Raw genomic sequence first — 17090 nt, 5'->3', positions numbered from 1 at the left:
CCAGTGGGAGCCATTATTGTCGACAACAATGTGTTACTTGGTATGATCCGTATTAAATTAATACCTCATACATTACAGCGTTATCGAAGGACAATTAAGTGGTTTTCATAAACACTGTAAGCACACTGTGGGCCAATACTGTAAAGCTGCATGTTGATAATAAAAAAAAGGATGGAGGAAACAGTCCTTTTCCCTGACAGAGCCATATTTTATGCTTTTATGCTCTTTGCTGCAGTGAAGTCGGTCTTTCATTTCATGGCCTGTCAACAATGTCCCTGTCTCAATCTCAGTTATTCTCCGTTCATCCCCTGCAATCCCTCCATTCATCCTTCTCTCTGTGCTCTTCTCACAAAGCACCTATGTTCAGTTTTTTTTTTTTTTTTCAATACCACCGCGCTCTTACGAGCATCTATCCGCCGAGTCATTTTCCCCTCTTCTGTCCGTAATACACCCGGTAACCTTTTCTTTCCCCTTCGGTTATCGCACCGGCATCTTATTCTTTCAAAAGCGCTGTGTTGTAAATACTACCATCACAGCTCTAAATCTTCCTTAAAAGATGTCGGAGTAGAGCGGCGAGGAGCGAGGGCTTTATTAAATATGGTGAGGCATGGAGATGAGGAGGAGGTGTGAAAATGGGTGAGAGTGTGACACAGCCAAAATACAAAGACCTGGCCTCGCCAGAAAATGTAGCGTATGAAGACGGGGAGGCGTAAGCGTGACAGCTGCGGTTTACACGCATGGCAGATTTACTGTGAAGACTATGAGTGTTGACAGGGCGGCCACAATCTGACTAAGTGTTGTGTTAAATGGGCGGGATGGGGCAGATGAAATTACAGTGGTTATAGAAGCATGACCATGACCATAAAACCATAAAGAAGACGTGGCCAATATGGACTCAGGGTTCAACATGATTGGCCCTTTACAATGCACTAGAATGACTTTTGAAGGGTATGTTAGGCTAATAGTTAGCAGTTCAAGACAAGAGCTTTTTCCAGGAAAATCCAAAGGATGTGACATCCGAGTGCCGTACCTCTCTTCAGCTCCCATACGGTGTCAACAGTGTGCAGCACAAGCTAACGTTAGCTTAGAAATGTAATCCGCTAATGTCAGCAAGCGTTAACAGCAGAGTCAAACAAAGTCTATGGTCAAAGCTAAAATAACAAAGCATGTGATATTTAGTACGACGGTGTGGTTTAAGCTAGCTAATGTTAAGTAATGTTACCTTTCTTGCTAATGCAGAGAAACTGCTCGAGCTAATGTAGCGAAACAGACCTCCTGTCTCGAGTGGGTAGCATCAGCTAATTAATCCAGCCCGTATTTACAATTAACTTTATCAGCTAACACTATGAAGCAGCTAATGCTAAATCTGTGCAGCCTCGCTACGTTACAGCTAGCTGGTAAAACAAAAACAAAAAAAACCTATGTAACAGTGATTTTGTGTCTACCTCAACATGTCATCCACAAAATGGAATTAGAATAGTCCTTCATTGCTTTCATGCATTGATTTGCTGGATTCTTCTAGAATTTAGACAAACAAAAACTAACTTGTGAATTAAACTTAACTGCATGTTAACTAGTAGTGATGAACAGTAAGTGGAGACAAATGGGCTCGAGCAGGGCTGTCCAAACTGAGGCCTGCGTTAGTTGTCCCTTGCTGAGTCTTTACTGTCAGTGTTCATCCATGATAAAGATAACAGACACATACAGAAGTGAAAAACACTGACGTGGACAGGTAGTGATGTAACACCAGGTCTTACCTTCTCATAATATTTGACTTCGTACTCGGTGCGGCTGCTGTTCGGGTACGAGGGCTCCCTCCACACCAGGGTTATGCTCTTCTGCTCGATCTTCTCGGCTCGCAGCGCGCTGATCAGCGATGGCGCTACAAATGGGGGAGAAAAGGGAGAAGAGGATGAGAGATGAGTTTTTGGGGTCTCCAGTCTCATTCAGTATGAACACAGTAGTAGTAGTAGTTGTACAAAGTTGGACTGTTCAGGGAAAAAGGTCAAGGTCAGAATACACTGAATTCTGTCATGAGGAGGAATTTTGCAAGAAAGCAATGATGTAAGTACAAAGTCTCTTAAGAAATAAGACGCGTCAAAGCAGACGACTTCATCGCACAACACTGAGTACGTTCCTCTGTCTGAATGTGTGTGTGTGGCGTCGAGCAAGTGTCTGGGCCTGTACACTGGGGACCGACAATGGATCAATACAGATATGGATTGACTGACAAGTCCGCATCGACACGGGACTAACGGATGGAGACGCTCTTAATCTGAGCTCCCCCCCCTTCGAGCCTCTCAATTAAATAGACCTCAGAACGTCTTTCTGACTCGATCATAGAGAGACGCGGCGAAAAAGACCCCGACGCACATTTCATCATGTATCGATCACCGCAGAGAAGCAGAAGAGAAGATGAATTATCAGGACGAGAGGCGTTTCCCAAATTCAGATAGCGGCGCGCGCTGTGGCTCGCCGCGCAAAAAACAATTTCATTACCGAGGAAAGATCGGCTCTTTTGTTTCTCTGTCAACATGTGACAGGCGGCACATAGTATGATAATCAGCAGGCGCCACCCACTCTTGCTCAAGTGCTAATTAGGCCTTGTATAATGAAGCAGCAAAGTGGGCTGTCACTCAGAACTACTAAGAGAAATAAAAGGGGTGCGGCTGGTTCAGTCAAAAGGCCTTTTATGCTTGGGAGGAGCTGAGTCATCGAGGCCATCAGGGTTAGGACTGGTTCAGGAGCTGGCGGGTGTTTTCTGTCATCTTTTTATGTACTGGATGATAACTATTGCTGTTTTCGCTGTTATCTCAAAAACGCCTTTCGCTACCAACTCCCTTTCAAAATAAACCACTCGATCCTCAGGCAGACGAGTCCCGTACTTGCGGTTTCTCCTCCGTGCTGATTCCATCCCCCTCTCAGCTGAGCCACTCGCCCTGCGCACTTCCTGTTCCTCTCTTCCACCCCGACCTCTAAACCATCAATTCATTGCATTCCTCCACGGGAAAAAAAAAAAAAATGGCTGTGCTAATGAATACATTCTTGTCTGTCACTCACCCGCGAGAAGGGGAAAAAAAAAAAACTATACAAACACACATCCGTGCAGCTCCTTCAGAGCTGCTCTCACACAGCAGGATATTACAGTCATTTTTAGGCGGCGGATCAAAGACACATTCGATTTGTGTGTGTGTGTGTGTGTGTGTGTGTGTGTGTGTGTGTGTGTTTCTCCCTCTCTCACTGTCCACCTCCATCTGTCTGTCTTTTGATGTCTATGAAAACACAGGTATTTATCCATTATTCATGGTGACTCCTTGTGTGAATTTTTGTATCACAGAGGCAAAGAGTGTGGGTTTGTGTGTGTGTGTGTGTGTGTGTGTGTACGCGCACGCACGTGTCTGCCAAGGAGCGCCAAAACCAAGCAGAGTGGAGGAGACATGGAGGAGGCTCTGCTTTTCATTAAAAAAAAAAAAAAATCAGATTATTCAGATTTTTCTTTGTCTTTTTTTTTTTTTTTTTAAAATGCTCCAATACGTAAAGGAAAATCTAGTGAGCATGTTCACAATTTAATGCTACATTTTTGTTCCAAAAAATAAATAACACTGAGCAGTGGTGTACCCAGGATGTTTGAGGGTCAGGGGCAAAAAAAAATGTAAAAAAGGGCACCAGTGACCCTGAGCTTTTGCAGTTAGCTGTCGTTGTTCAATTAAAACACATGCAGTAATCAATTAAACCCAACACACATGCTGACTCCTCTGTGCCTGCCCCCCCAAAAAAACTTTTTCTAACCATTATCTTAACCACTGACCCGCAAATCAGCCTTTTCGCCCAACTTGGGGGGGGAGGGGGGTGCAGTTTTTCGTCCCAAGCTGTCCCCAAATAACAGGTTTGGAATTCGTCCCCAAAGTAGTCCATGTATAAAACACACCTACCCACCCGACACAAGCACCCAACACCCAATCAACTCAAATGTGAAAAAGACAGAAAACCTTGAAGTTACTTAAACGTTCAAAGCGCTCAGAAAAAACTTTAATCAGGCCAATTAGTGCCATTTTTTGAAAGTATGCACAGTTGGCTTTGAGGAGTCGAGTCATTGGAGGGGAATATCTGCAGATTTCTAAATGCAACTTAAGACGTAAACAGCGAGTGGCACAGCGGAGGGGTGGCTGGAGAGAAGAAAGGCGCTAAAGCAGAAAGAAAAAAAAAACGCTAATGAAGAGTTTACGGGACTTTAAACAAACACTTGGGGAGAAATGACTTTATCTCCGCAGGAATTTATCATATAGAGCGGAGGAAACAGGCTCTCATGGTAAATGTAAAGCAGGGTGAAAAAAAAAAAGAGTAAGATATGAAAGTGCACGCATGAGTCTGCAGGTAGTTAAAGGACAAACACTGAAGAAACCGAGAACATGAAGAGAGGAGACGGAGCTGGTTTAGAGTCAAAGGAAGCGCTTAGAGTCACTCTCTTCTCTCCCCCATGCCAAGTCTCTGAAACCGAAACGCAAAAGAGAGAAAACTTCAGTGTCAACCTGCTCTCCCCGCCTACAACCGCAGGCTATTGTTTGCTATTCTTTCCTTCCTCATGCGCTGAATTATGCATAGGACCGGTGCCTGCCTCCAAACCCCAGATCACACAGCTCAATCTGACACGTAAGAAAAACAGGTGCGCACGAGCTCTCTATCAACAGACACACACACACACACACACACACCTCACAGTCACCTGAAGGCTCAAATATAAAAGTGATACGCCAGGTTAAGGTGGTGTTTCCACCTGAGCAGATGAAAAGAAGTGGGCTGGGATACAGGAAGTCAGCCACAGCTGGAGGTGCAGAGGGATCGGTGTGACGACGACATCGTGCGTGACATTCATTGCTTTCTGTATTAATTCGAATGGCCATGATTAACGTTGTTATCAGTTCATTTGAGAAACTTTTGCAGCAGAGTCCCAGCAAGGCAGCAACCACAGTCAACAAGAGCTAGGAGCCGGCGAGGGAGAAACCTTCGCCAGACTCCCTTAGAAAATCGCTCAATTTTGCGAGCAGCTGAGTTCCAAGTAACTTTAAAACCTTTGCATAATGCCGTCTACAACAAATTTGTAATCATTTGGGCCTTCTTGTAAATTCGGTATATGTCACACATTAAGTTCACTCCTCTTTGTGTCTAAAGTCAGATGTGATCATAGCCGGGTGCGACCTGTCGGGCCGTCCGGTGATTATTAGATCGCCAAAGATCACACGTGTTAATTCTCGGGATCAACAGCGTCATAGTTTATAAAAAACCCAGCGGAGTGAGGATACATATGTTTGATACAGGAGAAGAGTATGTATAATGAGGATCTGCTTATTTGTCACTGTTGCAGCTCAGACACTTGATTAATAGAATTCATGATCTGGGAAAGATGTTGCATCCTGTAGAAACTTCTGTTCATATTTTTACATTCCCTATTTCTCTGCTTGCACAAACGTAAGTACATATACAGCACAGGCACCACTTCAATAAACAGACACATGAGTATACATGGCAACAACCAGTTGGCAGTGTTGGTTTTGTTGCTGCATTTGAGAGGAAGAAATCGATGCCGAGTGCCATCTGAAATGGACCGTACACACACACGCAAGCACGCCCACAAAAAAACACACACAATTGCACAATGATTTTCACAAGTAATATAGAAGAGGTGATGGCCCCGCGGGCAATAAGCCTCATGGGCTCTGCTGCGGAAGTACACGGCAGAAGATTTCAAAGCCTCATCATAAAGCCGAAATCACATGGCGGACACGCTGATAGGCACTCGTCACCGAGATATATACGGCTCCTGATAAGATCCAGCATGAAAGCCCCGCCGTACACATACCAATCACCGATACGGATAATGGTCCGTGCACTTCAAAGGGACGCCGCGATGAGAGCGAAAACACTGAGGCTTTGAGGAAGTGCAATAGATGGCAAACAAGAGGCGCACATATTTAGGTTTTTATAGATTCTGATTTTGTTGAGACTGCGGGTACATTTCACACAGCTCCAGACAACAAAGTGAAAGTGAAAGTTCTGCTGCTTTTCATGTTATTTGAATAAGTTAAAGACACAAAAAGAAAAAGAAATCCAAAGAAATCAAAAACTTTAATCATTTCTTTAAAACGGCATAACCAGTAAGTTCTTTTTCGGTTAAAAGAAAATTGTGAGAGAAAAATTTGACTTTCAGTGTTTTATAACAGTTCTGTCTCAGTTTTTTATTGTTTTGAATTCTGGAATGACGGGAGATCACTGTGTGTCAGCCTATGTTCTGTTCGGTTCTGCTCAGACCCTCGATCAGACCCAGTTCTGCAGACACACACTGGAGGTTATGTGGCAGCCTCTGCGCTCTTGGTCTCTGTGGCAGGTAGATCTATGAATAGGCTTTGGCACAAAATGGCAGCTGTAGGCTCCATGTGTATGGAGGCAGCTCAGGTGCAACTGGCATCTGTGTGCCGTTATCAAAGGAGACAGGCAGAGGAGCTGCTCTCCCCAGGGCCGACCGGCTGAACATCTCACAGTCGTTCTTACTTTCCTCTTCTTTCTCTGGAAACTCTCTCTCTCTCTCTCTCCCCCTCCATGTCTCTCCATCTCCTTATCTCTCCCTCACTTCCCCAGCTCCAGCTCCAGCTCTGTCTCCATCCCTGCTCTCAGGGGAATCTGCTGTTCCCCCACAGGCCTGTTTGTGCCTCTGCTGAGATGACATCCATCTTGTCAGGAGGGGGAGTTTCGTTGTTCTACTTCTCCGCCGTCCCCGCCACCCATGGAACTTATTACGCGCTCCTGTGTGCCCACGCATATTAAAGACCGAGTGACTGCACGGGTGTTAGGAACGGAGAGGCGAGAGTGTGTCAGCTGTAAGTCGTGGGACGGAATGATTGAGAGAGCCGTATCTGTCAGGCCCGTTCAGATTCAAAGGGTTAATAGGAAGCCAGAGCGTCGTTCCCTCCGGGCACAGCACCACGGGCTTCTACCCCGGGGTTAAACTGAAAGTGAAGTGCATCGATTTATGTGACTGACAGCAGACGAGCGGGAACATTACGTTTTCTTTTGGTTTGGCTGTCCCTGGGGCTTTTTAGACACCTACCGCCACGAGCATTTTTTCTCAGTGGTACCCAAAAATCCCAGCGGAGCGTGCATTTGCACAAGCGCCACTTCAATAAAGTCGTCAAAGTTTGAAGTAGTTGTGTGGGTTTTTTCGTACACTTTCACTGTCTTTCACAATGACGTGAGGGTGAATACTAAACTTTTCATCAATGCAAATAAGCAGTAAATGGAACCGACTGAAATGTCCCACTGACAGACGTTTGACTATCTGAAGTCAGAATCCACTGACGGACGCAGTCAAATATCGTTTGTGTGGAGGAATCCTGTGGCATCCTCTCAGAAGGGAGCGTTTAAAGCATTCCTTGTACTGACTCAACTAAAGGCACAGAAGAGATTTTCAGCAGCTCTTTGATGCAAGAAAAAAAAAAAAACAAGGCGAGATATTGGAGAGTTACATCTAGCCGTTGCAGTGAGATCACTGAGAATGAAAAGAAATCTTGCGTAAATCCCTGATCTAAATTTAAAAGAATCACACAACCTAAGTGAAGCGTTTCGCCAGGAGAGCTAAATAAGTTCTAACGGGTTCTAAAGTAAGCCTACGCACATAAACATCTCTAAACATTTTAAATTCATTATTCACTACTTGGATTGAATTAATGAAGACATAGCGAACTGACAAATTATAGATGTAGCCTCCGGGTCTGCAAAGTGAATCCAATGCAGAAGTGCCTTAAAGGAGAGCTTTTAGACTCATAAATGAGCTGAATAAACTCCCAAAATGTCAAGAAAGATGGTGCACTTACATCTCTTTTCGCCGTTCATTCAAGCTGGACATGAACTAAATAAAACTCACTGACACAGTCTTGGTTTGTCTTTTCACAATCATTCTGGTTTGTTCAAAACAAAGCCTCAATGCATTAAGTAAGGTTTCGTCTTTTGTCCTAAATGAAGCTGCTGTAAATCACCTCCATTCATTATCACCTGCTGTCAAATGGACCTCCGTGGGTCTCTGAGGTCTGGTCATGTTCGCTGCTAAATTGGGTTGCGTTGAGGCCCTGTGCCCTTGGTGACTCCACCTGTGATCCGGGGTCAAGGTTCAGACAAACTCCAGGGCCACTGGCTAAACAGCGAACTGAGCTATGGGCTGATAAACAAGGATATGTTTTTGGAGATACTAGCTTCCAAGTTGATGGATTCTTACCAAGTCCATCCAAGTTTGGTGGAAATCTGTTCGGATGTTTCTGTGTAATCCTGCTGACAAACTGACAATCAAATGGAAGGACGGAGAAAGGAAGTGATAATTCAGCGTCTGAAAAGTGGAGTCAATGCAGAAGGGCCTTAAACCTGCATTATTTTAAATGGCCATTAGGGGGCAACTTCAAACATATGCCCAATAGTAGGTAAGCTTATGAGAAAATGGCCCCACTTCCAACTTGAATTATTACCTCACTAAATATTTTCCTGAGGAGTTTATGATCCCAAGTCTTGTTTCAAGTTCTGGTCCCAATTAGAGTAAACTAGGCCATAAACAGAGCGTGGCTGTCTTGTGATTGACAAGCTGTTACCACAGCATCTTCTTGGGCTCCAGTCAGGATATCCCCCCCCCCAGCTGCATCCAGGGGGGGCAGCTGTAATGCCAAACTAGAGGCTTCAAACAGTCGGCCTCAAACCAGTGGGTGAAGTAGCTTTACACTTTCATCAGTCCAAAAGTATTCCGTTCAAATGTTCCACATCTTTATTCCGCCCTTCACCAGGTGGTTATATGTGCATGCATGTGATTGCATCCTAATCTAACGATGTTGTACGGAGGAGCAGCTACCCCCACCCAGGTCTCACTATCTCGCAGCGAGTCTTGCTGTTTTAATCTGCGGCTATCAGCTCGCCTCAGCAGCAGGGCGCTATCTGGCAACCTGTCCCCGCTCAACACTCAGTCTAATCTGCCCTATCAGCATCCAGCCACCTGGACGCCCTCGTCCCAAATACACATCCACACACACACAATTACTCTGCTCTGCAGCAAATAACCAAAGTAGGAACGTACTGTAAGAAAGAGCAACGGGGAAAACGATATTATTCGGGATCCTGCTTCAGAAGTGGGGTGACCAGATGCTGTCAGAGACTGGAGCTATTACCATTCATGTCAGTATAGCAAGGAAAATGGGAGGTGAGGTGTTTGGAGTCTTGTCTGAGCGTAACACGAAGACAAAATCTGGTATGTTTTTGTCTGTTAGAGGGAGGAATGGTGCGGGGAAGACACCTCCATAGGACACATTTCCATCTAAACTACAAGATTATATGTCGCAGGGACTGATCCGCCGCGCTGCGTGCATGTGTGTGCGTGTCTGAGAGTGTGTGTGTGTGTGTGAGAGAGAGAGAGCGAGAGAGAGAGAGAGAGAGAGCATGCCTCAGTGATGGAATGATTAAATGTGTCAGTCAGCAGGTGGGCGTGCGAGAGAAAGCACAGAACAGCGAGCGAATGAGCGAACGGGACAAAGAGTCTCCGTCTGTGCGATGCATTCAAAAGGGCCTGATCAACATAATCCAGCTGTGCAAAAACAAAAAAACACCAGGTCCTGAATATGCACTAACAATGAAGATGTGAAACATTCCTGCACATGACTGATGGCATAGCAGTGGTGTCAAACTGATCCAGTAAAGGGCCGCTGTGGCTGCAGGTTTTCATTCCAACCAAGCAAGAACACACCTGATCCAAATCAGATGTGTTCTTGCTTGGTTGGAATGAAAACCTGCAGCCACAGCGGCCCTTTACTGGATCAGTTTGACACATGTGGCATAAGGGATCTTCGTCGGGTGAGATTACAGGATGATTTTAAGACAAAGGACCCGCTGAACACTGAAAAAAACCACCTTTAACCTGTTGGCTCGGCCGGGAAATCTGTCAAATCTGGCAACCCACAACCCCATCAGGGGAGAACGACTTGGCCCTTCTTGCTTAAACTGCTCTTGACAGCTGCACACTGACTGACTCAGAACACTCTCCGGGCCCAGTGTGCTTCAGCCTAAAGGCAGAGGCATTGGTCTGATCACGACATGTCCGTCAAGCCAGACAGCCTCAGCCTGAAGCCTCAAACAAATAAAAACAACAGCCACACACACACACACAGAAACACATGCACAAACACACACACAGTGGCTGACCCAATCGTGCTGTGGGGGTTTTGGCTAAGAAGGTGTGGAAAAAAACACTCTATCTGCCCCGGCAGACTTGCAAGGAGAGCGGATGCGTGCACACGTACGCTCACATCTCTGCATCCGCTTTCAGGTTTGGTGCGAGTGCAAATTCAAGGCAAGTGCGAGCCAAACATGTGGAGAAGAGGAGGCGATCTTATAAAAGTGTGTTTTGGGTTCGGAGAATAAAGCGCCGGAGGGAGTGCTTAGATGTTTTTGGTTTTTTTTTTTACTTAAAGGATAAGTTCACCCAAAAAGGAGGATTCAGTCATGATCTGCTCCCCCCTCCGTGCTGATAGAAAGCCAATGAAGTTTTGCAGTCCACAAAGCATCAACTCCACACAGCTTGTCAGGCATGATCCAAGCCTCAACAGCCCAGAGAGCCCCAAACTGACTTTAAAAAGACATTATTTAGGAGCCAGGACTTGAACCAGCGACCTTCCACTAGATGACCTGCTCTACCCGCTGAGCTACAGCTGCCCCTGGGAAAAAAAGGGGGGGGGTGTTTACAACAGGATTACAATTTCAAAAGAAAGAATGATATCCAAGTGTGTGTTCTGACACAGTGGATTGACATTTCATATGTGGTAATCCAAAAGTAATGGAAAGTAATCAGGGTACATTTCTTCATTATTGGGATACTCATGTTAGGTTAGTGACGCCATTTTTAATGAGGTAATTCGTAAACCCTCCCAACACGAGAAAAAACAAACAAAACACATCTATTCTGAGGAGGAGACAAAATGGCTTGACATGGAAATGCATATACAGAAGAGTACAATCGTTGTGTATTTAGCTACATTTCACCAGTGGGGGAACATGAGAAGGACTGCAGATGTAAAAGAAAATAAACACTTTAAATATCTAAACAAAAACACACCATGTTGTTTTTATGTTTTTACCGAGATTGAAAGTGAAAAATCAAAGAAGTCGTGCACAAAGAAAAGCAGGAGCTGTATCTGTGTTTGAAAATGATGTAAAAGTGTCAGAGCGAATGAAGAGATGCATCTGTGTGTGTGTGTGTGCGCGTTTGTGTGCATCGCCGGTCTGATGAGCCGAACTGTCTGTCTCCCACCTACTGCTTTATCAGAGCCCGCTGTCATTCAGACAGACAGCTGCATCTCCTCTCTCTCTCTCCGGCACAGCAGGACGCCGCCAACCTCCCCTCGCCTCCAGCAACGCACGAGAAAAAAAAAAAAGATGGCACGCACACGCAAACAACAGCCCCGGCCTCGCTCGACGGAGGCACGGAAGAGACCTCACATGGCATTAGACGGAGGAAATGAGAGAGCCGTTTTGAAGTTTGAACTTTTCCTTTTGTGACGTTTTGGAGTTTCTCACCCGTTTTCGCCCCCCCTCCCTCCAGAGAACGACGTGCATCAAAGACAAGCCCCCGAGCCTCGTGTAAAAACACTCTGATTGCGAGGATGGCATCGCGAGCGTGCCATCAACTACCTGCGAGCTTTCTGCTCCGCCACAATTCCCCAAACAACAAGAAACGGCCTGTAAAATCCACACACAGAACACACACACTAAAGACCCTGAGAGCGCCTCTTCATAGACTCCAATTATAAGCCAAGAGGCAGGCAATTAAAATTCCCATCACAGGGTGAAAAAGCGTCTTAAGTGGCTGGGCTATAGTCCTGAAAAGTAGCTTGATGACTCTATTCATTTGGTGCCCGCTGAAGCCTCACCTTCCCCATCACTTCTAATTAAGGAGGCAGAATAAGGATCCAAACGCCTCCAACGTGGAGGGGCTCGAGAGGGGAGAGACGACAGAGAGGTGTGAAAGTGGAGGGGGGAAAAAAAAAAAAAGGGAAAATGGCTACTGGAAGCTAAACGACAGAAATGCAGACGAGCGCTCAATCAGCGGAGAGAGAGGAAAGAAACAAACACTACCTGAGAGTGACGATCGAGCGGCGGTGTGATCCCGAGTTAATTCAGATTTATAAATATTTGACTTGTCGAAGTGGAACGTGAACGGAGGAAATCGTGAGAGGTGCTACGTCAACTCCATCGCTCCGTTTCCACTCCTTTATTTTCATCATTCAAACATGTGATATTCCACTGACATCACACTAAATGCTACTCTACTAGTTTGGTCACGTTACGTTAATGTGTTTAGAAGTGAAGCGTCTTTTGGTTATAGGTTCCTTCTCGTGCCACGCCCCTTTTTTGGCCAATTGGATTGCAGAGACATACTTTTTTTGGGGACTTTACATGGACTTGGGTTTATTTTCTGACCCCTGACCTTACATGTCTAATCCAAACCCTAACCCTGGCCAGGCACAAACCCTACACTGTAAACTTTAAATGTCGGGACCTCGGAAATCATCAAGTGTAGACGATTACATTCATTCATTTCTGTGAACTAAACAGTTTGGACAACTTAAAACTATCAGTCTACTTTACTAAGTAACTTTTGAAGCAATCCTCAAATCGAAATACAAAGCGCTGTGAAAGATTCTAGCAGTGGATCCAAACCATTTTAAGGCTTGTTGTCATCGTTCCAGATGCCTGTGAGCTGATCACAATTTACAAAACAGACTTCAAATATTCTCGGACGACTTCATTTAAGTAACTGCTCGAGGCCCAAAGTGTTGAACCTCAGCGATATGTCACAAAAAATGAATTTTCCCCAAAAATGGATACATATTTGTGCCCCCGAGAACTTTTTCTCCTTTAATATTGTCGAGTAACTTGATAATATAATAACAGAATCAGCACTTTAGTCATTTTTTACATTTAGCAGACTGTGCTTTTTAAATGTGGGACCTTTACTAAACTAAAGGAACGGAGTCATTTCTCGTCGTGCTTTTGACACTTGTACTTGAGTAAATGATCTGTGAGCTTCCTCCACCAGTCAATCCAGAATTCTAACCACCTTCACTCTGCTTTCTGCCTCCCTTAAACTCAAATGTGTTAAACTGTATACGCCGCGCTGCTCGTCTCGCTTTTCCCCGCTTGCGCTCCGTCTTCATGTTCCCCTCCTATCCCTTCCTTCTCTTCTTGAGACCTTCCTGCCCTCCTCTCATCTCCACGCACAAGAACTCGTAAACCCGAAGAAGTTTCTCCCGCGTGAGCGCCATTTTGAAGAGGAGTTTGTGTGTGTTGTCGCTCTTCACCCCCCGCCTCCTCCTCTGCACCCACGAGGCGTCCCCACTCACAATGCCGCGCCGCTCACCCCTTCCCGTTCCCCCTCATCCCTCTCTCCTCTCCTCCCTTTTATGCGTCCATCTCCCGGGCGCATGTAACTCCGCGGGGACCAGCCATCTAAAGCCCGGCCCGTAATCCTCTCAGGATATTGAAATGCCAATCCGTCCTCCTCCCTGACCCGCACCTCCGCCCCCGTCTCCACAGCCTCCCCCTCGCCTCCCATCTTTCCCCCCCTGCCTCAGCTAAAGCGCTTTGGATGTACCACTGGGGGCCGAGACATTCAACCCAAGTGTGTTTTGATCACACACACACACACACACACAAACAGTGAACAATTCTGAGGCAAGATGTCATTATCGCATCTTTTTCTTGTACACACACAAATCAAGCGTGAAGCAGTGTGGCACGCGAGCACAAAGCGCACACGTGTAAATGCGTGTATGGCTCACACACACACACAAACAGACACACACAAACACACACACACACATATGCATGTCTAATCCACAGCTGGATAAGGGGCCCCATGAGCCCGGGGCAAAAATGATCCCCCCATTTACCCCAGCCCCATGCCCCCATCTCCTCACGCAAACCCCAGGCCTGTTTTCTATCCCCACACCCTCTCTCTCTCTCTTTCCTTTTATCCATCCATCCATCCATGACACACCGTGCAAAACTCCCCCCTTTTCCCCCCTCGGTGGCCTGGAGAGTTCTGATAAAAAAAAAAAATAAATAAATAAAAAAAATGTTGTTTTTTTTTTCAAAAAAACCCCGTCCGTCTGGGACAAAAAAAATCCACTTCTCTTTCCACGGTGCATGTGCAAGAATCCAGCTTGAGGAGACGCTTTTAAGGAAATTCATTTGGTTTTAATGTTGCTAGTTTGAAGAATTCAGTTTTCAGTTTTCACCCACTTAGAAAACACAATCTTAGTCTGTGCATGAATCTAAATTGGACCCCCTCTGTGTCTGTGTGTGTGTGGTTTGGGCTTTTTCGCTGTAATAAAACATCACTGAGCACCTTTTTTTTTTTTATTTATTTTTTTTATACCCCAATCTCAGACCATGCCCTTAAATCCTCGGGCTTTTCTTGGCCCCTCAGCTGCAAGCTAAGCCATACCCCCTGCTGCTAACAAGCTTACTGTGCGCAGAAAAAACAAATATGGTACAGTCGGAGAAGGTGGGGAGCGAGGGAATGAGTTGCAGCAGAGAGGATAGAGAGCGGAGCAGGAGAGGTGAGGAGGAAGAGGGCAGCGGAGATTATGTCGAGGAGAGAAGGAGAAGATAGCAGGGGGGAGAGTGGTCGGGGATGGAGAGGCAGGAGGAGGAGGAGGAGGAAAGGAGAGAAATTAACCATCTAAGAATAGTGAGTTTATGGGGAGAGCAGGAAAGGATAAAGGTGGGGGGAAATGAGGGAGGAAATAGAGGGTAAAAAAAGAAGAGATCGGTATAGGAGACAGGGGAGGAGGAGGAGGGGAGGGGAAAAAAGGCGAAAAGTAATAAAGAGATGATGAGGTGGCGAGAGAGAAAGTGAGAGTGTCTGTGTGTGTGTGTGTGTGTGTGTGTGTGTGTGTGTGTGTGTGTGTGTGTGTGTGTGTGTGTGCTGCTATGTGTTAGCCTTGCTCCAAATCCCCGCTGCAGTATTCATAAAGGTCAGTGAGTTTTGATGGTGTAAAGTCTCGGTGTAGGGCTGCTGCACACGAATGTACGGACACAAGGTTTTTTTTTTGTTTTTTTTTATCGATTCTGTCACCTGACCCCGGCTGCCCGGGATTTTTTTCCGACAATTACACCGCCTGCTCTCTCTACATGAAAAATACATTGAATGTATCCTGTGGAGCACGCAAGGCACACGGAGTCCTCGCGGGTTTAGCTTGAGGCTGTGATGCTAAACGCGGACGGAAAACATTATGTTCTCTTCTCTGATAGTTTCAGCTGTCTGATACGTTAATAATGGGCCGGATATGGAGTCAGGCTGGCATCTTATTTGCCTACTTTTCAAAAGAAATTAACCTCTAACGGACTGCGTTTCTAGTCAAAAATGCAACCAAGAAATGGAGGGATGAAGAGGTTGGCACGTGAAAGAGGGTGAGCGTTAAATTTTAAAGGTAACTCTGCCAATTTTTACACATTGAAACGTGGTTACAGGTCTTGGGGAGTACGACTGCACAGTAAAAAACACAAAAAAAACGTGAAGCCTTTAGCAGCTCCAGAGGAAGCTGCGTGCAATCTATGTTGCACTAATGTATGCAACCAGGGTTTTGAAGCGCAGTCCACTGGTCTGGCATGAAACAACATACTGTGACATCGCTGGAGGCAGTGTGTCCGATTGCATGCAGCTCTCCTCTTTACATGAGCAGCAGCGCTCCCCAATACCAGTAAACACACATTAAAGTAAAATTGGTGGAGCTGCCCTTTAAATGTAATGTATTGCTTCAAATAATAGAGACAATGACTTTTGAATTTTTGACTTTGAACACATATCATCTCATGTTCCCCTTGGAAGTCGCAGCAACAACAAACCAAATTAAACTTTCATTCTGAAACAAAAAAAGTTACATACTACATCTACAATCCATCTCAAGTTTTACTTGATGTTGAGTATTTCCACCATCTATAAAACACCTCCCACGCCTGATACGACTGAGCAGATTGTCCGACTCTTCCTGTACTTGTCCTGTACTTGTTGCATCTTGAGCTGTTCTAACAAGTGAATGTCCCCGCTGTGGGATAAATAAAATCCATCTAATCTGATTCCTCGTGCCACTGCTGACATTCACAAAACCCTGAGCCACTTGACCCCTGAGGGGACAGCTATACATCGAGGATAGCTGGGACGAGGGGTTTGTGTGGGGGGGAGGTCTTCGGTTGGTTAGCTGCTGATCTGGTCCACGCTCTGCTGGTCGTGTGTGTAAAGCCGAGGTCTGGTGAGACACACGAGACGTAATTCTAAGGCACAAAATCAAAATCAAATACCATTTTCAAAAGCTCTTTCTCTCTCTCTAACACACACACACACACAGAGAGAGTCAGGCAGCATTAAACACCCAGCACCAAATGTCAGTCTAAATCCTCCCTGACACACAAAGTCTTCTGAAAACCCTTTGCAAACACACTCTGCTAACCCCTTGTCCAATCCCTCTGGATGACACGGTTAGCGGGACAACTCACACCCTAATACCCCATAATAACCTCGAATCAATGCCATGGCAACTGCTGACGAGACAGACGGACAGGGACGAGGAGATAAAAGGGAGAAAGGTTGAAAGAACCGTCGGCGAGGGGGAAACTAATCACCTCAGGGTTTGTCCTTTTTTTCTGATGCAGCGTCCCTTACCTTGTAGCTCGGGGGTTACTGGCCAGCAGTTCTTACTTATCCCTCCAATAAAGAAGCAGATGGAACACAATCTACCCGGCAGGAGAAAGCATTCAAAGATTCAAGATGGAGACATGATTTGAAGGAGGGCAGTGACTGGTGAAGAAGGTTGAGTAACTAGCAAACAAAGACTTTTGGAAATTGTTTCTCGGGATGTCACATCTCAAAAAAGGGGTCAAGGTGACAGTGAACACTTAATTTAATTTGTCAGGTGGTTAGAAATTCAACTAAAGAACTATGATGACCATACATTTTTGTGTCTGCTCGATGCATAAGAAGGAAAATATTAGCTGAAAAGTTAGCCTGTGTT

At 45.6% G+C, this 17090-nt stretch overlaps 1 protein-coding gene and 1 long non-coding RNA gene across 3 annotated transcripts in view; one reads left to right on the top strand and one right to left on the bottom strand.

Moving 5' to 3' along the window:
- The window catches only part of LOC119016766 (ephrin type-A receptor 7), a 166011-nt gene that overhangs the window by 34148 nt on the left and 114773 nt on the right, over positions 1–17090 (bottom strand). For both annotated transcript variants that reach the window (XM_037092999.1, XM_037093000.1), the window contains exon 6: positions 1758–1882. In XM_037092999.1, coding sequence (XP_036948894.1) covers positions 1758–1882 — 125 coding nt within the window. The remainder of the gene's footprint in view (positions 1–1757; positions 1883–17090) is intronic.
- LOC119016768 lies at positions 1740–4638 on the top strand. Its single transcript, XR_005074252.1, has 2 exons — positions 1740–2064; positions 3338–4638. It is a non-coding gene; the product is annotated as an uncharacterized LOC119016768 (long non-coding RNA).

Source organism: Acanthopagrus latus, chromosome 3 (genome assembly GCF_904848185.1).
Source record: "Acanthopagrus latus isolate v.2019 chromosome 3, fAcaLat1.1, whole genome shotgun sequence".
Classification (NCBI taxonomy): Eukaryota; Metazoa; Chordata; class Actinopteri; order Spariformes; family Sparidae; genus Acanthopagrus; species Acanthopagrus latus.
The sequence above is the reverse complement of the archived record's forward strand: the minus strand, read 5'-3'. Positions and strand labels throughout refer to the sequence as shown.